Source organism: Hippichthys cyanospilos, chromosome 1 (assembly GCF_059441005.1).
Source record: "Hippichthys cyanospilos isolate Australia breed blue-spotted pipefish chromosome 1, RoL_Hcya_1.0, whole genome shotgun sequence".
Taxonomy (NCBI): domain Eukaryota; kingdom Metazoa; phylum Chordata; class Actinopteri; order Syngnathiformes; family Syngnathidae; genus Hippichthys; species Hippichthys cyanospilos.
The window spans coordinates 11,382,501-11,404,315 of NC_142369.1; the positions used below are offsets into that span (position 1 = coordinate 11,382,501).

The 21,815-nt window shown below is 38.8% G+C and overlaps 2 protein-coding genes across 3 annotated transcripts in view; one reads left to right on the top strand and one right to left on the bottom strand.

The window, feature by feature from the left end:
- tmem175 (transmembrane protein 175) overlaps window positions 1-6,261 on the top strand; it is a 6,504-nt gene extending 243 nt beyond the window's left edge. Inside the window, exons 1-10 of the mRNA XM_088432205.1 lie at window positions 1-88; window positions 299-337; window positions 399-496; window positions 923-974; window positions 1,086-1,121; window positions 1,199-1,282; window positions 1,355-1,519; window positions 2,048-2,126; window positions 2,213-2,348; window positions 3,363-6,261. The exon at window positions 1-88 is cut by the window's left edge and continues 243 nt beyond it. Coding sequence (XP_088288331.1) covers window positions 1-88; window positions 299-337; window positions 399-496; window positions 923-974; window positions 1,086-1,121; window positions 1,199-1,282; window positions 1,355-1,519; window positions 2,048-2,126; window positions 2,213-2,348; window positions 3,363-4,032 — 1,447 coding nt within the window. The 3' untranslated portion in view covers window positions 4,033-6,261. The remainder of the gene's footprint in view (window positions 89-298; window positions 338-398; window positions 497-922; window positions 975-1,085; window positions 1,122-1,198; window positions 1,283-1,354; window positions 1,520-2,047; window positions 2,127-2,212; window positions 2,349-3,362) is intronic.
- cds1 (CDP-diacylglycerol synthase (phosphatidate cytidylyltransferase) 1) lies at window positions 5,579-21,270 on the bottom strand. Of its 2 annotated transcripts, none has more exons than XM_088432249.1 (13): window positions 20,920-21,270; window positions 15,852-16,015; window positions 15,323-15,419; window positions 14,648-14,745; window positions 14,209-14,348; window positions 13,266-13,324; window positions 12,964-13,046; window positions 12,482-12,569; window positions 11,977-12,045; window positions 11,433-11,588; window positions 9,957-10,076; window positions 9,769-9,872; window positions 5,579-8,567 (listed from the first exon to the last, which is right to left on the bottom strand). In XM_088432249.1, the coding sequence occupies exons 1-13, from the start codon at window positions 20,986-20,988 to the stop codon at window positions 8,444-8,446; spliced, it is 1,371 nt and encodes a 456-aa protein (XP_088288375.1). In that variant the 5' UTR covers window positions 20,989-21,270; the 3' UTR covers window positions 5,579-8,443. The 2 variants fall into 2 exon arrangements, with proteins under 2 accessions (XP_088288375.1, XP_088288366.1); XM_088432240.1 differs by lacking the exon at window positions 20,920-21,270 and adding an exon at window positions 16,289-16,410.
- Window positions 21,271-21,815: the final 545 nt, after the last annotated feature.

Consider the following 21,815-nt stretch of genomic DNA (forward strand, 5'->3'; position numbering starts at 1 on the left):
ACTGGAGGCGGCTCACAGCGGCACGCAGTCGTCACACCGGCTGCTGGCCTACAGCGACGCGCTCCTCTCCATCATCGCTACCGTCATGGTAAAACGGCGCATGTGACGTAAACTAGACGTAGCAAAAGTAGGCGCGGTTATCCATTGGCGGGAACGTCAAACGCCCTTTCCGTTTACAGTGGCCAGTTTCATGTACAATTAAACACGTTTCCCTGCCTGTCAACTGAAAATGACTTCGCATGCTCAAGGCCCAGGAAACGCCCAGTTATAAGTAACTAAAAAATGTGTGTGCGCCTAGATTCTTCCCGTGGCCCACACCAAGATGGAGGACGACAAGGTAACGCGTGGCATCATCGATGTTGTCAAGTGTTACCATGGTAACACCGTCTCCATTTCAGGAGCTAGATGAAAACCTTCAGCTTTTGCTGGGCACCAAGATGGCCGTCTACTTGATGACCTTCCTTATTGTCACTGTGGCTTGGGCGGCACACATCAGGTGTGTGTGTGTGTGTGTGTGTTGGGGGCATCCTGTTTCACACCTTGTTTGGCAGTTTACTGTTCCTGTTGGACTTGGTCTTGTTCCTGTCCAACTAATACTCACCTTTCCCATGTGACGCTTTGAAGTTTCTGTTTTACTTGGTTGTGTTTCTTTTTTAACCTGTCTTGTTCCTGTTTGACTTTTAATCACTTTTTTGGACTTTTGACTCTTGTCCTGTTTTTGTTCCAGTTTTTCTTGTTCTAGTTTCTCTTGGAGCCGTTTCTTTCCAGCGCAACCATTTGTTACCTTTTTGTCACTTGCGTCATCTCTCCATGACTTTTTGTAGTTTCTGTTTGAATCATTCTTATTCCCATTCCACTGTTCATCATCCTTCTTTTCCAAAGGGATTTTTTGTAGTTTGACCTGTTCTTGTTCCTGCTGCAGGTTATTCCAGGTGATCGTGCGGATCGACGACACTCTGGCCTTGCTTAATCTTGTAAGTGTGGGCTTTTTGCCCATTCCTGAAATTGTTTTTTTTTTCCTGGCATGACAATGTTGTTCCTGACATGATTTTGCATTCCTTTGTTGTTCCTGTTTGGCATTTCAGGCGTGCATGATGCTGATCACCCTGCTGCCGTACACTGTCAGTTCCGGTCCCACCATTGGTTGGAAAACGACAACACTGATGACATCACAGTAGAAGTTTTCTTGTGCTTGCAGTTTTCGTTGATGGCGACCTTTCCCTCGCACATCTTGGGAATTCTTCTATTCTGCGGCTGTGTGATGGTCATTGGTCTGATTCAGGTTTGGCGTTAGCATTAGCCTTTGTTTCTCCAAGTCTGACTTGCCAAGTTGTCTGACGTTATTGTTGTTTAGTCGGTGATCGTGCTGTACGCATTCGGCCGTCCGTTCCTGCTCCAGGATCAGATCCAAGCGTGTGATGATCGCTCCATGTGCAGACATCACATCCTCAAAGTCCTCCTGAGGGTTCCTGTCATGTGCTTCCTAGCTGCAGTTTGCTCCTTTTTCTGCTACCAGCTGGTTGGTCCCGTCTACCTGACCTAATGTTGTCGTTGTTCCAGAATGTGATGCGTTTTCCTCCTTGATGTTGGCTGTGACAAATGTTCCTGATGATATGCTCCATTTAATGTATCATTGCAACTGATGTGCTATTGTTCCTGACATGATGTTGCTGTTCCTTGCATGGACGTGTTCTTGTTGTGATGTTCTTGTTCCTGATAGTATGATGATGATGTTCTTTCTGTCTTGGGGTTGTTGATCCTAATGTGATTGTTGTTCCCGGTGTGTTGATGTACTTGGGGTGATGTTGTTTTTGATATAAGGGTCCTGTTCCTGATGTGAGGTTGTTGGTCCTGACAGAGTTTTTGTTCCCTATGCATGGTTGTGGTTCCTGATGTGAGGTTGTTCCTTGTAAGGCGTTGTGGTTCCTGATATGAGGCCGTTAATGTCATTTTTGACTTAATAGAGTTCCAGATGTGATTTTGTTCTTTTTTTTAAAATTTGAGGTTGTTCCTGAAGTGCTGAGGATTTTCTTTATGTGTTTGTCAGTCATACGTGTTGCTGGCTTTGGTCATCTTCCTTCCATACATTTCCCGGGGGGTCCTGTGGTGTCGTGACAAACTCCTAGGTAGGCACCCTTTTGGTTTCTACCAAAAAGGACTTTTTCAAATGATTTTCATGAAAATTCAAAGCGTGCAATTTGGTTGTTTTGAGGACCGGTGGAGGAAGATCCAGAACAGGTGATGTTCTACACCTTCCTGCCCAGTGAACCGCTAAGTAAAGAACGTGTGGAGGCCTTCAGTGACGGCGTCTACGCCATCGTGGCCACGCTCCTCATCCTGGACATTTGGTCGGTACTGAAAATCCGGGTCACGGCGCCAACTGAAAAGTTTTGTGGGAATTTCTGAGAGTCCATTTGATTCTTAAAATGCACTTATATTAACAACAAACAAGGCTGTATTTTTTTAGTAATATAAAATTTTTAAGTCTTTTGCTATATGCTATATTCAATACTCTGGAACTCTTAAATTTCACTCCTTGTCGTTTACAAAACATCCAGACTTCCAATCTTTAGGTGACAAAATGCCACAAGGCTCTTGCAGTGAGGTGAAGTTCACAAGTACACCTCTCAGTTATTAATGGATTTGTTCTCAGCAGTTCAAATATATTTTGATGTAATGAGGTTTCCACCCCACAGACTTTTTTTTCTCCAATTCTCTAGATGACAATCTATGTTCAGGCCTTAATTAATCTCGTAGAGATGCAACAATTAAGTAACAACCAATTGTTTGTTAAATAAGTGACACTCAATTTGATGAAAGTGATAAATCGTTTAGTGACTTTGTTAACCTAAAATGATCTAAAGCCTTAGAATTTTAATGAAACAAAAGTAAAATTTAGCCTCTCAACGGTAAACATTCTTTCATTTTGGTAGCTCTCCATAAAAGCAAAAAATGTATCTGCGTTAAATCTAAATAAGAGATTTGTAAAAATCCTCTTTTTCTATTTTGAAACAATCTTTTTGACTATTGATCATAGTCGTGAATTATTATCGATTTATAATGATGCATTTTCTCTAGCCAAATTGAAATAATGTACGTTTGAATAAACCTAAGGAAATGTCAAAACCAACATTACTTATTAATCGACTATTCAATCCCTTCAAACTTTGCCATCATACGAATTCTATTTGTAAGCATTTAGGAATCAACACATGGGTGTTGTTTTGTAATCTAGTCAGTTTTAGGCTACCCAGGATTTTTTTCTTTGATGCTTTTTATTAATGTTTCAATGATCCAAATCGGTTTGAAATCGACACAGAAGTATATCTCAACCGACCTAAATTCTTGCGTCCGATTCGCAGCGAGGACAACGTTCCCGATCCGGCCTCCGTGCAGCGGCGCTTCAACGGCAGCCTGGTGGCGGCGCTGAGCTCGTACGGGTCCGAGTACCTGGCTTACCTGGGCTCCTTCGCCACCGTGGGCCTGCTGTGGTTCGCGCACCACTCGCTCTTCATGCAGGTGTCCCGGGCCACGCGCGCCATGGGCCTGCTCAACACGCTTTCCCTGGCCTTCGTGGGCGGGCTGCCGCTGGCCTTCCGCCTCACTCACGAGCTGCCTCGGGCGGCGCTTCGCGACGAGCGGCGCGCCGTGCAGGCCAGCTGCGTCCTGGTCTTCGGCGCCGGCCTCTTTCAGCTGGCCACCTGGGTGGCGGCGCTGCAGGGCGGCGGGCGGCGGACGCTGCGGCCGGCCGTGCGCTACGGCGGCCCCGAGCACGTCTTCATGCTGGCCAAGCTGGCGCTGTACCCGGCCGTCGCCCTCGCCGCCTTCCTGCTGACGTGCGCGCTGAGCCGCTTCAGCGTCACCATCTTCCACCTCATGGAGATCGCCACGCCCCTCGCCTTCCTGCTGCTCAGGTTGATGGTGAGAGTTGCCCTGGCCCTGCTCAGACACGTGTTTTGCCCTCCCAGGGGGCAACGGGAAAATGGCGAGGGAAACCAGTCCAGGGTGCCCTTTAACCCTCTGGTCATCTAGTGACATGCTACACACGCTTTATCCATGCAAAACAAAACGCTTTGTAACCGTGGCGCTGCTAACCGCTGTTGTATCACGAATGCGGCATCTACGCTAAAAATATATAAATGTCGCTCATTTTAGGCGGTCACAAGCTCAAAGAGTCGATTCAGGAACATTTCCATTCAATAATTAAGCCCCACATACCTATGGTGTGGCACTGTTGAAGATTTCTCCCCTCTATAATTTTTATGATTTCAATGGAAAAAAAAAAAGAGAATCCCATTGCCTTTCCATAGACAGCAATTACAACAATGTGCCTTTTTGTTACTGTAATTCCCCAAATCTAGGACGCGCACTTAATCTTAGGGTCAAATTCTGGTCCTTCCTGTTACAACGTCTAGAATGCACCAACAGTTTGGCGGCCATGTAAAAACTAACAAAACAGAGTAAATCTCATCTTTGTAAAGTCTTCATGTTTTCATATCCGTAAGTTATATATTTGTTGCGGGTTAAGTGTGTTTCAGATTTCAGCGGTCAGTGAGCGCTGCACCGGTGCAACGTTGAATGCGCCCCGGTTGTTTTTCCTTTTCCTCGCAATGCAGCTCGAGTTCGTTTTGCCATAAATAGTGTCGGCAGGCACTGACTGCTAACAGCCAACTGCAGCCCGTCCTGTTACAGTAATTATTATAAGTGAGAATACGTTATAAAAATGCTAATCTGTGCGTCAAAACTTGGCTTTTGTGGATAACGGATCAATCTTCCGCGGACGCACCCGTACTTTTGGCCTTTGTTTTTGGAAGAAAAAAAAAAGTGCGTTATCATATTTGGGGAATTACAGTATTTGTGGGCCAGGCCAGTCCATATCCCCTTTACACAAAACATTAAATTTGTTATCAAGGTCATATGAATAATTTTGAATTTGAGACGGATAAGCCAGTTAATTTTGTCGCGCCAGTAACTAACGACGTTAAAAACATTCCTTTGAGAAAGGTCACAACAGTGTTGAGGGGTAAAAATATGCACACATTCACGCCATTTTTGAAATGACCTCAAATGGACCCCATACGACACATTAGTAACTGTCGCTAGGCAGTGCATAAACCGTGAAAACGGAAAATGTTCAAAGTATGATCCCTGGAATCGGCTAAAACTGCTTCAACCCAAAACGTTCAGTTCAGTTCCGGCCATGGGTCCTTGAGACCTTTCCGCGTGTCTTTTCACGATCATGATGTTGAATAATGCCATGAGCATGTCACTAAGCCATAATGTCAAATTGCACTTTCAACACGTTTCATTGAAATATGCCGAATTCTTCTCCTTGTTTGGAGGTTACTTACATTGCTGATTTACAAACGTCCACCAGTAGGAGTCAGTGTGGGTTCAGTTGAATCCACCACAAATTACTGATCCAAGAGAGCACTTTAGATATCAGACAGTTGGAAGTCTGTGAATTGTTGTGACAAGGAATTTTAATGTTTCTATTTTGTATGTTAATTTTGAGGCATCTGGAATATTCTTCCAAAGGAATTTGGAGGTTTTGTGTCATTGTTAAAGCACACAAAAAGCAAATCATTGTCATTTTTATTTTCCAAAATGTATACATTTCATATTTATATATGTGTTTCTTTGTGTGGAATAAAAATGGAAGAGTAAATGAAACACAATAGACTTTTTTTATGATAAATATTTTACCCCGTGTTCTTCTCAAATCTTTCATCATTACCATCACTGTGTTAAACCAACAAATTAAATATTCACAATGACAAAATAAAATAGCAACACCATCACTAAATGTTCCAGTTCGTTTTCTAAAATTATTCCGTCTCGAAAGAAAACACACACACAAAATCAAAAGGTAGACAGAATAATTAAAAGTCAACTGGCACACTTAATGATATCATGCCCAATCACAATTGATTTCAAATGTGCAAGTCTGTAAAGAAGAAAATCGAAATGAAAATGATGGCTGTTTTTTTTTTCTAAAAGTGGCTTCAAATAGCCTTTATAGAAATTATACCCAAACTTTAGAAAATACTTTTTGGAGGAGCCAATGGTAAATTTTCTCTCGTGTGAAGTGTGACAAGAAAGAAACAAGACTAATTAAATGTTAGTGTGCTTTATGAAAATTTATAGTGATGGCATGTGTAAAAATTACATATTTCTTTTTTTGCTTCAATTTAGTGGCTATTGTGCTGCTCCTGGTGTGATTAATACAGACATATGCATATTTATGTGATAGTTACAACTCCTTAGTAAGCTGCATTTTTGTGGTTTGTCACAATTTGCAGATTCTAGAAAAATAAATGCCTGTGAGTTTTTTTAATATCCATCTACAAGTGTTGCTTCACCGTTTGTGTTCAAGTCATTATTGCTTAACGTGAAAACTGACAGAGATGCTATTTGTTAGACATGTCTGTGGTGGTGCTATTTGGTATTTGAAAACAATCAGTACAAGGCAAAATAAGTGAACAAAACAGTGGCGCGATGCCCATTGGCTTCAAATTGGGAACCTCGTTTCTTTAGTGTCACATCTGGTAATATTTTGGCTCAGCATTTTAAATGCTACTATGGGTCAGGAAAGCTTGACATCCTAGGTGTCGAACTCCAGTCCTCGAGAGCTGGTATTCTGCATGTTTTCTGGATTTCTTTTGCCAACACACCTGTTTCAAATGATGAGCGTTTTAGCAAGCTCTGCAGGAGCTTGAAAAATGATCCTACGCATACAAATCAGCCGTGCTTGAGAGAGAAGGTTCCAAAACGTGCAGGCCCTCGTTGACTGCAGTTTGACACCTGCGCTTTACATGAATATTCACAGATTCAAAATCACTCAATGGGCAGTTGTGACAAGTGTACTTTCACAATAAAAGCCCCTCATATGGTCCCAGTAGCACTTCTCAAAATAAAGGTTCGGAAGGGGAAAAAAAACTCAGTCCGTCAGAAAGGAAGCAGCAGGAAGTTATTTAAAACAAAACAAAACAACTTTGGTAAACCTTTTCTCCTGCCAAAAAATCATGCCGACATTTGGAGAAAACTTGCATAAAATACCATCTTCAAAATTTTTGCTTTAAATATAGTCTTCATGGCAAACTACATCCAAAAACATCCTTAAATCATCTAATTTCACACAGTAAAAGCCTCTAAAAAAGTGGCGCTCAGTGCGGCTAGTATTGTAAGCAGGTAGGGACATTTTAGTGCTTCTTCAGTAGTACAATGCTAATGGGTTAGCAGTTTAGCGATTAGCAGCCAGGTTAGCCTTGTACCACACACATGCTTAAACAAGACTGCAAGAAAAGGCTAATGCCTTCACATCACAAATGAGAAAAGCACCTTTTAACTTATCAATACTCATGGAGCAAAGTGGTACTCGGTCAGAAAAGTGGCTAACAAATGAGCAACCAATAAAGTTAAATTGCTAACACAAGCAACTGTTTTTAATTTTTGAAAAAATATTTGAGTCGAAATATTCTCCTAGCGTCTTTATTCATAGTTAGCATTTTTTGGTGCTCGGTGTGACTAGCTAGTAGTAATATTTTAGATCTTTAACTTCAGTAGCTGAATGCTGGGAGGGGGATTTAGCGGTTAGCAGCTAGACTAGCCTTACACCGCACACACATGCGCAAGTATCGTTAGGCGGTTGAGCTAGCTAGTCAAATTATTAACAGCCAAGAAAATGCTAACTTCCCTCGATTGAGAAACTCAAGATTATTGCTTCTAATTTTTTGTCGGCTTCAAGTTTTGTATGTGCCCGTCCCAACTACTCATATAAATAATACTAACATCTTGCTTTAAAGCTACAGTATATATATATATATATATCTTCATAGTATCTCTGCTAATTTCCCACCCTGTGCAGAACATGCTGGTTATTATTGCATCTAAAGTTACATGTTTATGTAAGTTGATGCCCCCCCATCATCTAACTACTCAGAAAATATAAAACTTTTTTCGTCTTCTACTTGTGTCCATGCTAGCTAGCTACATGTACATTTTATTTGTAGTTTCTTTCTTCAAGGATTTTTGTTGGTAGCTATGCATTACCCCAACAATTCTTTATGTACATTAGCATGTAGCACATATGTGTTCTACTTTGGTGACTTGACAGCCACGCGGGCTAAAGTGGGCATTCGCCGGTTAGCGTATGTGCTAGGCCACTAACCGCGCAAGCCGCTAACCAATGTTTTGATTCATCGGCGGATCAGTGCGACGCTTTGACCACTTCCTGGTCAAAGATGGCGGTTGGATGCAGTGCTCCAGCGGAAGACTTTTTTTGTTGTTGTGTGTATTTCTTGACGACTTTTTTTTTTAAAATCTAGCACAAGTGTTAAGTTGGATGAAGAGTCGCCAGGATGACACACCTGATGTGGTGTTGTTGCATGTTGGTGGTGTACATATGGTGTAGCATCACACACACTCGCCTGTCGACCCCTCTTCATGCCGTGGGGGGCAGCAGCCCTCTGTCTTTCAGGTGTGAGGTGAGCGTGTTGAAAATGCTAAGTTGTTGCTCTGGCTGCAGCATCAGGAGCTGCTGTAAGACTTTGCTCGGATTGGGACCCCTGCAAGGGAAAACAAAATTAAAATCACATTCAAACCAAAATGACATTCAAACCAAAATGACTTCCTGTGGTTTTAATTTGGGGTCATGACTTGTTGTGACATTTTTTGAGAGTCTACTAAAGATAGGGCTTGCACTACAAGATTTTGCAAGATTAGAACAGCATCAGAGTTCTCATCCCAGCACAGCATGAGATCTATTTTCTTTTTGTAACATATTTGGCTTTGTTGGGCCAGAAGTGCAATGGAGTAAACAGACGAATGCTACTCTTGCTAATGCTCTGTATGGCAGTAAAACATGACATGAATGCGGTGAGAAGGTCAACTTCAAAACAAATCTTACCATACCAAAGAATATATGTACACAAATATTACCCAATTAATACACAAATTACACAAATAATAACCTCCTTCTTATCCTCCAATAATTTCACGGTGAGGTATAGTACTATACATGTGAGAATAAAATCTCTTTGAATCTTTAAAAGGAAGAGGACCATGTAAAGGACCATGATCTCTCCAGGTCATTCAATTAAGAATGGCAAGGACCCTGTGTGCACAGGTTGGAGAACATGGAAAGGTATTCCGTTTGACTCAGGCACACAATCATAAACCTGGTGGAACACGACTGTTACGCAACTTCAAGTATTTAAGGCAGAATGAACTTGAGCTGCGTCGCGAGGAAAAGGAAGGACAACTGCTTTGGGCGTATTCGACGTTACACTGGCGCAGGGTTCACTGACTGCTCACAAAAACGTTACCCGCAACCAATACGTATCTTACAGCAAGATTTATTCTGCTTTGCTATAGTTTTCGCATTGTTGGCAAACTAATGGTGCGCCATATACGGTAACATTGAAAATACCCAAATTTTACCCTAAGATGAAGGGTGCATCCTATACACAAGTGCGTCCTATATTTGGGGAATGGCGGTAATTATTTTCAAAGAGGCAGCTAGTTGAGTCATCCCTGCAAGCAGCCAATCATATTCTGCTCAGTTTAAATGCCCCCCTTACATTATGAAAAAAAGAAAAGCGCTTGCTTATTACCAGTGACGAACAGTATTAGCAGCTATTGAAAGCTTGACTTTTTAACACCAAGGTAAAGCGCCAACCCGGTTCTCGGCCCATGTCTAGGAGCGACATTACTTGATTGTTTTCATGTCGAGACATGAACACACTTTTGCGATTTTTGATTTTCGACCTGATGAAGCTGGCGATGTAGACGTGGGTGAAGGTGGCCATCAGGTACTGACAGTCAAAGCGGTCCATGATGCCCCCATGCCCCGGGATGGTGCTGGCAAAGTCCTAAAGAGAGAAGTATGGTGATTACGCCTGAACCCTTCGCACTCGCCGCCTGACAACACAAGAGTGAGAGAGTCGGGGATTCACTTTGATCTTGAAGGCTCGCTTGAAGCCGCTGGCAAAGAAGCCGCCAAAAGGACCGATGAGCGATGCGAATGACGAAAGGAAAATGCTGTGGATCTGGAACGGGTACAATGTCACGGTTTCCTGAAAAACAAGATACCAGCAAACAAAAAATTATTTGTTTACGCTCTATTAGTGTCTCGCGCTCGTATAACATATCATAACGAAAACTGCTTGTGATATTTTGGCTAGCTGATGAGATAAAATACATAAAGTATGTTCAAATTTTAAATTTGTTCTCCATTTTTTAAATACATGTTTTTTTTTTAAATCAATAAAACAAATACAGGAAAAAACGTTTGCAGTATTTTGGTTACCTAATTATTATTTTATATTTGATTAAAACTACACATCTCTATATTGTATTTAATATTTTAATTTCACTTTGCTACCTTAATATTTTTCATATTAAAAAATAATATTAATTTTACATAAATAAAAAAATGAATATTTGAAAATATATTTTAAATTAAAATATATCTGCATTGATTTAAGAGTAACAAATTATTGCGATGCAATTATCTAAATTGTTTGGTTAAACTTAGTTAAAAACTATTTCTGTTAACTTCCTGATATTATAATTTTATTAACATTTACCTGATTGGTACTCAACTAACATATTGGCTCTTCATATATATATATATATATATATATATATATATTATACATACATATATATACATATATATATATATATATATATACATACATATATATATATATATATATATATATATATATACATACATACATATATATATATATATATATATATATATATATATACATACATACATACATATATATATATATATATATATATATATATATATATATATATATATTATACATATATATAAATACACACACACACACACACATGCATACAACTTTATACATAAAACCTTTTTTATTTGAGAAAAACAAACAAGAATTTTTAAGCCTTTGACATTTTGCTTACCCCAACTAAATACTTGTAATTTACATCAAAAAGGTATTAAAATAAAATAATTTTATTCAACTATCCAAAAATTTATACTATTCAAAAAAACATAATTTACTTAAAAAACTGTGATGATTCTACACTGATTTTGTTCTATTGCAAAATGTATTCTAAAAAAAAAAACGTTTATTTCCATTATTTCCAAATTAATTTTGCCCTAATTATTTTCTGTAAAAAAGGCAAAAGGACAGCTTTTTCCAAAAATTTGCACATGCGCATTCAAATTATTTTAACTTGTTTTATAACTTGTTATTTATCCTGTTAAATGTTATTCAAATAAAAATAATCATACATTAGCAATTCATAATTCAGTCTAACAGATACCAAGAGCACTTTGCATAGTTTATCTGTGTCTGCCTGGGAAGTTGTATGCTGCAATTTCCTAAAAGGTGTCATGCGGCAGAAAGTGCTGAGTGAAGTGCGAGAAGCTGACTGACCCAAGGCAGCGCGTTGCGCACCAGCGCGGGCAGCTTGTACTGCTGCAGCACAAACAAGTTGGATGGCTCGCATTCCTCCGTAAACAAGCTGCCGCTCTCGCTACTCAGGCCCACCGGACAAACAAAGTACTGGAACTGGGACAGCAGCGACGACAACTACATAACACAACACATAAACGATTTTATTGATCTAGTTCAATTTGTACGTTAATGCATGCACTTAGTTGTGTTGACGTGTACATATAGTTTTGTCTGTTATGGAACTTTATTTATGTCAAAATACATTTGGGTGTGCATTGATGTGTACATTTTGTTGTGTGTTGATGCATTGTATAGTACATTATTAATTGTGTCGATAACATACATATGTTTTGCATGTGGCGTGCGATGATGTGCATAGCTGGGTGCATGTTAATCAGGTACATTTGGATGTGTGTTTATAGTGTGTGTACTCTAATTGTGTGTCTAAGTGTACAATATTTTCTGATGTACTGTAGATATAGCTTGGAAATTTTGTCGTTTAGATGTTGTGGATCGTACTCACAATGAACCCAAAAACGACGGTGGAGAAGTAACCTCCGATGAATCCCTCCCAAGTCTTCTTGGGCGAGAGCTACACACATGCAGACACACACGTTTAATTACCGAACTTTTCTGTTGCTCGTTTCTGTGTTTTCAAGGAAAGAAGTAGATATTTCAAATGGAACTTTACACAACAGATGGGAATTCATGTACTTTTTTACGCCTGACACATGAAATGGTGGCTGACAGAAGAACTTCTTTAAAAAAAAAAAAAAAAAAAAAGAAAAGGCAATTGGAATTCATTTCAGGTGTGCCCAGAAAACGGAAAATTATTTAGTATCAGCATTAACCTACATTAAATGTATTTATTAGAAAAAAAAAAGATATTAATGGCATGAGTGGTACTTATATTATTTGCTTGTTTCATGCTGCCATTGGTTCAAACAAATCAGACTTTATAGTGCCACTTGTTGCATTTAACATCTGCAAATGTGTTTTCTCCTGGATTGTTATCCAAATGATGTTACCTTGATGAGTGGTGTGCGTCCAAAAAAGAAGCCAAACAGGTATGCACCGATGTCGTTGCAGATCACGATTGAGATGGGCACGATGAACCTGTGAGCAGAATTTTGTCAAATATTCAATAATGGGTATTTTTAAGTTATGTAACATGAACTACCTAGGGCATAAATCTGTGTGGTGTCACCTCAGTTAGTGTTAGCGTGTTATTTGGGCTAATATGCTAACTACGAACATTGATGAGTCTCAATGAAAAGTGGTTTGTTATAGTTGAGTAATTTTACTCCTGAAGAAAGTTATGTAACATGGGCTCATGTGTGTGTCCATGCTAGATGCATGGTAATGCCGCTCTACCCTGTTTTTGTGGCATTGATCAGTAACGACCAACCCCAAAAATAAGGGGAGAGGTCAATTATTCATAAATGATTGCTGCTTGTGGCAGGTCTTTGTCCCTATTTGCTGTAAACAGCAAATATTCTGTATGGCTTACCAGATCATTCCTTCAAACAGGTTCTGAATGACAAGGTGCGACTGAGTCACCACAATCAACAGCGTCACATGGGTCCACGCAAACTGGAATGGCAAACACACACCCAAACAACCACACACACACGTATATACACAGATACAACATTGGAATGTTGCAACACGCGTTTCACCCCTGTTTGACTAACAGATTAGTGAAAACACATCAAAAGCCCCACTATATGCACATTAATCATTTGATAAAAAATAAGTATGATACAGCATGTACGCAGTGTTAGTGGTTAGCTTTGCCGTTTGTATACACACCATGTAAAACTGCAGGCGGTAATGTTTCTTCACTAAACTCAGCACAAACATGCAGAAACCTAAAAAAAAAAAATATAAACATGCCGTCAGCATCAAAGTCATCAACGATAACATCAAATATGTCCAAGATGACATATATGACTTATTAATACGACAATATGTGATATAGGTTTTCTTCTTGTGAAGCTCCTTTTTCATTTTAACATGTTTGTAGTCTGAGATGAAAAATACCCCCCAAACACAGATGAAGCGTTAGCTTTAGCCAGTTAGCATAAACAGCATACCGCAACAAATTCAGCTAATTTACATCTGTACTTCACAGTTAGCTTCAGTCAGCTAAAAAAAAACACAGAATACCTCTATTTTACAAACACCATCATAAGCTTTAGCGGGCTAGCGTGACCACAAACAACACCATTAGCATAAGCGTTTGCCAGTTGGCAGCATTGTATGTCTATTTCATGTGAGCGCAGCACACCTCTACTTCAAAAGTCTACACTGTCAACATTAACTTCAGAATAGCATGACTACAGTGCAGCACACCATTTACTTTAGATTTAGCCACAACTATACAATATATATTTGACACGTCGTTAGTTTGACACAGATACACTAGCACAGCATACACAACAGTGATGTCTACTTCAGCCAGCGAGTATGACCACGGAATACATTTTTTTTCATGCAGTTAGCTTGGGCAAGCTAATATGACTTCAGCATACCTTTTTAGAAAAACACAACAAGCGTTAGCTTCAGCTAGCCAAGCAGAACAACAGCAAACCTTTAGTTTACACGTCTTCAGCGTGTACATGAGAATTGTGTTGTATAAAAAATGAATATAGTGACTTAAACCAATCAGATCAGGACAAAAGGTAGACATCAACACCTTTAATGAGTGCAGCAATAGGTATGAGGGTCCAACGGGTGTGCGGAGTTCATTTACCTGCCAGGTACAAGGCGAAAGAGATAAACCTGTGGTAGCGAGACAGGAACTGCAGGGGCTCCTCTCTCTGCACCAACGCACCAAAGTAGTCGGCTAGCGTTTCACCGTAGAAGAAATAGTTGACGCACACCAGAAAGTACCTCAAGACAACAACACACACTTTTATAATCATATACATTAACATAGCACAACATAGTGGATCTTGTCATAACACAACAAAGCATGCCTCAACACACTTATATAATTATGCTGTCATTATAGTTTAGTTATGTCACAAAACAACGAAGCACATGCACACACAAACTCTGTGATTGTTCAACGTGGACATGCGTTCACTTTCCTTTACTTCCAACAAAGCAGTGATCTTTGAACTCAGTGCTATACACACAATATCTCCTATGCATGTGTGTGTGTGTGTGTGTGTGTGTCTTCCTCTCACCAGCTGAGCGTCCTGAACCAGGGCAGGTCGTATGAGCGATAGACCTTGTAGCCGATTGTAATGATTTCCTGGAAACACTTGATTTGCACAATCATCACCTGCGACCGCACACAAACATGTAGTTAAACTCACTCAAAGTGATGTGGTCATGACAGTATTGTGAATTGAAGCACCCACGAAACCGGTCGATTAATAGGACAAAACAACCCCGAAAAATTTAGGCCATTGTAATAAATGAAAAAAATTAAAGCTGGGCCAAAAGGCAATTTAAATTGAGGTATAATAATGATAGTGCTCCAAGCCTCACTAAAAGTAAATAAGGTTGTACAATAATTAAATCCTTGAAAAGGTATTATTTAGATGTCACAATAATAACTGTTAAAGCTTCTTAAAAACAATATAGTTGCCAGAATAATCACCCAAAAATGTGATTTAGTCAATGGAAGTCCTGGAATACCCCTAAAGCAGCTTTAAATTAAAAAAAATGATTGAAACTGACTTTTTCTAAGTTTCAACTTGTTCAAGTGGTACTGGTGGGATCATGTTAAATGTTCTACCTAGCTTGCATATATTGGCATTTGTTCCCAAAAAAGGAGATTTACCGGTTGGTGTGTGTGGGGCTGTAACAATAAAAAAAAGGAAACTCAAGTATAATAAAAAAGAAAGGGTGCATACAATCAAAATGAGAGCGATTGGTCCCAGGTAGATGATGAGGAAGAAGCCCGAAATCATCGCGAGAGACAAAACTCCTCGGATCCAGTAATTCTTCCATCTGAGGACACCACATAGGAAACAATAATATTCATTATTTAGTTACATACAGTAATTGAAAAAAAGAAATAAAAACAAACATCATAATTCCTGGAATTGCTTGGCTTGGATGTAAAATGAACGTAAGACAAAAATAAACTTGGCAGTCGAGTAGCTTTGCATCAGTTAAACAGCATTAAAAGCAAATAACAACCGACAAAAAAAGTATAATGTTAGCTACACAAAGTCATGAAGAATACAATGTCCTTGCCAGGCAAGTTGGTTATACCACTTTGTAAACCAAAGATAAAATCTTTCAGAACAATTTCAACACAACATTTTTTGGATTAAAAAAAAATTGTCTGGTGTTGGAAGTTCTTTGAGCGCAGGCCTCGGCCAAGGCATAACAATGACTCTGTAAGGCCGGAATTGATCTGAAGATTAGGAGGCGTACCGCGGCGGCAGTCCCTTCAAAGCCTTGGTGAGACACTCTGGCGTGTTGTCCGTGTCTGCCGCGGACGCCGGCACATCGGCGGCGTCCGCCTTGGTGTCCACGTCGCACTCGAGCTCCATGTCGCTCGACGGGCCCGCGAACCTGTCGTCCTCCCCTTCGGCCTCCTTCACACAAAAACAAAACAAAATTTAGCGTGGTTGACATTTACAAACAAAAATCAAGAATGTTGACATCCTTGTTGGAACGATTCTGTTTTTATGCGATGGAGCTTCATCATCAAAATTTCACTATTACATGAAGCCATAGCCAACGACAGATTAAAGCCATATAGTGTGGTAAACGCTGTACATGCAGTACAAATATTAGCTACATAAGAGATTTGGACTCGATCGAGAAATCGCGATACGTGTTGCTGATGTCGAGGACGGCAGATATACGTGCGTATATGTCGCCCCCTCGCCCTGCTCTCCAGGCAGCTTGGTAACTAGTAGGCGCTGAGCTAACTTGTGCTGCATTTGAGTACGAGATGCTTTGCTAGCACCAATAAACAAAGTGCCGCTTGTCTTTGTTACCAAAGTAGATGAGAGGCATAGCTAATCATGTGACACACTGAGCAGGTGAGGACAAAGAACCCGTGCTAACTGCTAAGCTAACCTTGTTTTTTGTTGTTGTTTACAGTTTGTGTCAAAAATCTGTGTCAAAGTCACAGTTTCACTTGATTTGACTTGCAATGTTTTCACATATAAGCGGTCATTGAATCAATTTTTTTGCTTTGACTTTTGATGCAAGCACCATGTGACGGCACTAAACTGAATTTACCACACACTAAATAGAATTAGAGTTTTGAAAGCAGCCAAACTTCCCCTCAAAAAGGCCAGCGCGCAATTCTAATCACCATCTGTGTTGTGGTGCTTTCACCTTTTAAGCAACAGACTGAACATTTGTATTCAGCAAGAACATGTAAGCTGTACTACAACTGAAATGAGTGCCGTACTGATGAGCTGAGCTCTGATTGGCCAATGCAAAAAGACAAGGACTGGCTTTAACGCAAGCAAGTATTATAATGTTGCATTCATTTCTGCGACAAAAAAGCAGTATTGAAACTTTCGTAAACTGGTTGAACAAGTTTAAACGGTAGTAGGGTGCTCACAATATCGCTTCAATATCCACTTCTGCTGTTGAGGGTCATGTGGATTACACAGCAAATACAAGCACCTTCAGCCCTTTATTTTTTGAGCTAAGCATGTCCAAAACAGGCCAACCGCAGGAACAGGTCCAGTGGCTTGTCACATTTGACAAGTTAGCTCACTCACTGGAGCTAGCGCTAACACTTTAACGCCAGCGGGACTCTGTCGGGCGGCGAGTGCCAACCAAAAAAGGGAGTGAAGCAAGAGCCAGGGAATTAGTGCATGGATGGATAACATCATCTTTAACTAAATATAGAAATACAGATTTTAAAACTGTGAGCTTTATTTCCATATTAAATAAATATGATGTGACTGATTCAAGCTGATGCTCACATTCAATTCCCATATATATATATATATATATATATATATATATATATATATATATATATATATATATATATATATATATATATATATTAAGAGGTCAAGAAACTAGTGTTGCCAAGTGGTTGATTTATTTTCTGCCAAGCAATTGATTTTTTTTCCCTAATTAATCACAAAACTTTTCAGTTAGAATTCTGCTTTAGCTCCGTGTAAATAGAACTAACTTTTTTTTTTTTTTTTTTAAGTTTACACATTTTCACTTGATCTCCAAAGTTGATACTTAACTTTGATAGCTTTACAAAAAATTCAAGCTACAAACTCATGGACATGCACAGCTGTGAACTGAAATTCTTCTCAAAAAGCATCATCCACATCATGTAGCCAAATGAGAAATTACCAAGATGCGCAAAAGCTTTCCTCTTGGTGAAATGGGTGAATACTTTGGAGAATCTAAAATATACTAGGGCTTCAACATTTTTAACTTCCCTAAAAGAGTACGTGGCCAGTAATAATTTACAATGTAGGGGGAAAAGCGATAAAAATACTAAATTTGAAGGTGTTTCCAAACTTTTGAATGCATGTGTGAACATATCACCATATATAACAATGGTTGCCTTCATATATTTAGCCATATACAGTTGTAACTGAGAAAAAGTTAGATTTTAAAGACAGCTCAAGTCATATACATATACAGTCATATACATTAAAGACATGTTTGTATTGTATAATTGACTTTTTTTTCCAAAATAAGTCTCTATATCCAAAATGAAATTTTAAAAGATATGTTTCTAGTTTCTTGATAAATATAACTTTGAAAATAAATGAATTCACTTGCACCATTTTCGCAAAACAAAAAACAAAAATACAACTTCTCAAAACATATTTTTGCCCTCAAAAATAATACATCACATTTTTTGGCAGGAAAAAAAAGTTCATTTTTTTTTCTTTGTTATAACTATTTGAAATAAAAATATATATAATAAATAAAAGTGACTATTTTTGAGGTTTTGGGGGGGGAATACACAGTGAGAACTGTTCTTTAAAAATACAATAATGTCAAATTTTGGAAGTCGTTAATTTCTGACTCCTAAACAAAACGATAAATTTGAAGTCAATATCACATCACAATTTTAAAAAGAAAATACTGAAATTGACTTTGTGAGCGAAAACAGGAGCGTCCCCACCGGAGTGCCCCTTTAAAACTCTATTTTCTCAAACAAAAATTGAATCCACAGTTAAAAATAAATGTGTGCATATGTTAAACAGTTATCTGCTTTCAGTAGGAAGAAAGTGCTACGAATTCCATGCAAATGTTTTTTTCTCCCTTCCTGGATTTCTCCGCCGCGCTTGTCTATTCATTCCTTCATTCATACATTGGTGCCTTTTCATCCCCAAATCAAGGGTGCGAATAATCGATCTCGTCGCTATCATCACATGACATGTCCATGATTCGACACGAAAAGTAATCGGATGACTTGAAGCATTAGGTTGGAAACGACGCCCCAAACCATCAAACTTTCATCAAACTTTCATTTTGTATTCACGCAAAACTTTTTTCCTCATCATCAATCCTTCACTTCCTATTTCATAATAATCTCATCTGTCACAGGTGCACCGAGCAGCCAGGAAATCCAGCGTGCACGTTCATCGTGATGAAAATCATCCTCGAGGCCGCGCTGTGAAACGCTGGCAATCGGCCATTTTGGTTTGAAGGCTTCCCTTTTCAGGGATTTGGGCTATTTCCAGTTTTTGGAATGAAGATTCAAGGGAAATCTTCCTCGAGAGTCTTCCCCACTCACTGGTTCAAAGGTCAATCATGACCACCGCACCCTCGTGAGCAGGGTCAAAGTTCAACCCTCAGTATCCCGCCAACTTGTTTCACATGATACTTAAGACACCTTATTTGTCTTATTAGGTCATTAGTTTGACCATAGAATAGAAGAGAATAGAATTGAACAAGACGATCTTAGTCACGCAATTTGGGGTTTCCAGCAACAAAGTGGAGATTACCAGTTAACAAAATATAATTAGAACACCGGGCTGTACGTTAATAATAAATAGTATCTAGATTTTTATAGTGGATACAAATGGCAATAATGAATAAATAGACACTATTCAACATTCATAGATTTTTTTTTTTTTTTTTTTACAGGAAAATGCTAAAAAAAAGACATGTTTTTTGAATAAATATTTTTAAAGTAATATTATTTAATTATTTACTTATTTAATCATCATCTAATTATGATTACTTTGTAATAATATTATTATAATCATCAGTAATCATTCATAATATTATTAATCATCATCTAATTATGATTAATTTTTAATAATATTAGTTTTAATTAAAACGTAAGTAAAAAGGCATTTTGGAAGAGTTGTGATGACTTTCGCTAAAAAAATAAAAAACAACACCCTATTCTTTTATTATTCTGACTTATTTTTACAAAGAACATATTGAAAAAAAAACAGTCTAATAAAACAATTATGAAAAACGCAATCTAATTATTTAATTTCACAAGTAATCCCCTCAAGCTACAAAAGATATAAATCAAAATGAGGTCGTTTTTATTCTTAAAAAGAACATTATGCAATAAAGATTATGACGTTGCCTTTTTTCTATAAAATAACACCCAATTATTTTATTTTTAAGTTCATTACATTTATTATTTCTAAAGTATTTTTTTTTTTTTTTACTTTTGGGGTGACTTCATAATTTATTGCAGCGACTGCAAAATTCGTAGTGTACTGTAAAAGTGTTGTATTTTTTTTTTTTGAAAGAAAACGCGACCTCTATCATATAACTGGCTCATTTTCTATTGGACATAATTATATTCTTGATAAATTATTTTTTATTCCATAAAATCTGACAAAAATCACAGTGGACCAGTCATTGTTTTTACAGCATCACCTAGCCATGAATTATATTTCTCAACATTTAAAAAATAATGTTAACCGTCTTTTTTTTTTTCGATTTTCTTCGAGAGCAAACTCACAACTTTTGTAAAAAAGAAAAAAAAGAAAAAAAATTGTGGTTCTATCAAAGACCTTTTTGAGTTGACAAAACATACTCAATAATCAACAAAGTTAATTTGTTTGCTAATTTTGCTCGTTCGCGGGTTGGCCTAGCGTCAAGCCCCCGCGAATATCGGCGGTCCATGGTGCGTACAGCATTTTTCTTTTTTTTTTTTTTTTTTACAGGTGAATTGACGTTTTTATTTATTGTAGTTATGAAGTACAATGAGACTTTTTTTTTTTTTTACATTAAAACAACATCCTAGTTGGTAACATTCTAAAGTTTCGCGACTAAAATGTGTAAAATGTGTCAGTTTAAGGAAATGTTTGCATACAAGCGAACAGGATGTGTTGAAAACATTGAATCAAAGCAAGAGAGGCTATATTTAGACCACGGGGGGGGCGGATTAGCCACTTAGCTCTCCAACAAGCTAACAGGCTAACAAGCTAATAATTAGCCTATGAGCCCGTCCCGCTTCGGCTCGATAACCTCGAACAACTTGTCTGGCCGCGGGAAGCTTTTTATATGATGTCATTTTTACCTTATCGCTCATGTTGTCGGTGTTGTCCGGTTCCTCCCCGCCACCCCCTCGTCGCCGGAGCTCATTCATGTCGCCTTTGCCGCCGGGATCTTCGAGTTACTCAGCCGTCCCCCGAGGTGAGGTGAGGGGAGCCCGGGAGAGGAGGCTCGCAAGGACGCTCGCCCGCTCTCTAGCTCTCGCGTCGGTTCTTCTCGGTCGTTTGGTCAAAGCGTCCCCGCTTGTGAAGCGTCAAAGGCCGCGGGTAGCGAGCGAATGAATCAGGGGATAAAGATCCGCTAATGATGTCAAAACGAAACTCACTCCACTGATGTCCCCACAGACTGACATCCGACTGCGTGTTTGTGTTTATCACCGCAGCCTGCTGTCAAAACTGCGTCACTGCGGGGAAACAAAGTCCCAAATGCAGGCTTTCAAAGTAAAGCAAGCGACGCCGAAATGCTTCACGTAATATATATTTTGGTGGGCAAAACCACGTTGGCTTCCGGTATGGCGCTCAAAGCGTCAACTTGACGCGAGTTTGCTGCAGTTAAATCCCGAGTACTCACTGCAGATGAAGTGTGCGCTTGCGCAAGACGCTTTCCCTACGTCACCTAGCAACATAATAAATACTTCATGAATGTAAATGACATTTATTTTAAAAAAGTTACGAAGACAAAAACGATTTTTATTTCCATCTAAATGCTGATTCTGTTGCAAAAGATTTTTTAAATAAAGAAAATAGCATACAAAAAATACAACTTTATTGTTGACAAATTGCAAAGAAAAAAAATCATAGCATGAGGAACTTCGACACTCTTAAACATTTTTTTATTAATTAAAAATCATGTCTCCCGAAGAAATGTTTCCTTTTCATTTGACCTAAAAGAGACTTTATTGAAAAATGTTCTGAAAGTAAC

What these genes read in the sequence shown, in the direction of transcription:
- cds1 (XM_088432240.1), bottom strand. Translation starts at nt 16,366, where the DNA reads ATGCAGCACAAGTTAGCTCAGCGCCTACTAGTTACCAAGCTGCCTGGA. An exon ending in TGGTTCAGGACGCTCAGCTG is followed by an intron (nt 14,349 to 14,647) that starts GTGAGAGGAAGA and finishes TGTTGTCTTGAG; the next exon opens with GTACTTTCTGGTGTGCGTCA. An exon ending in CTGTTTGAAGGAATGATCTG is followed by an intron (nt 12,570 to 12,963) that starts GTAAGCCATACA and finishes TTCTGCTCACAG; the next exon opens with GTTCATCGTGCCCATCTCAA.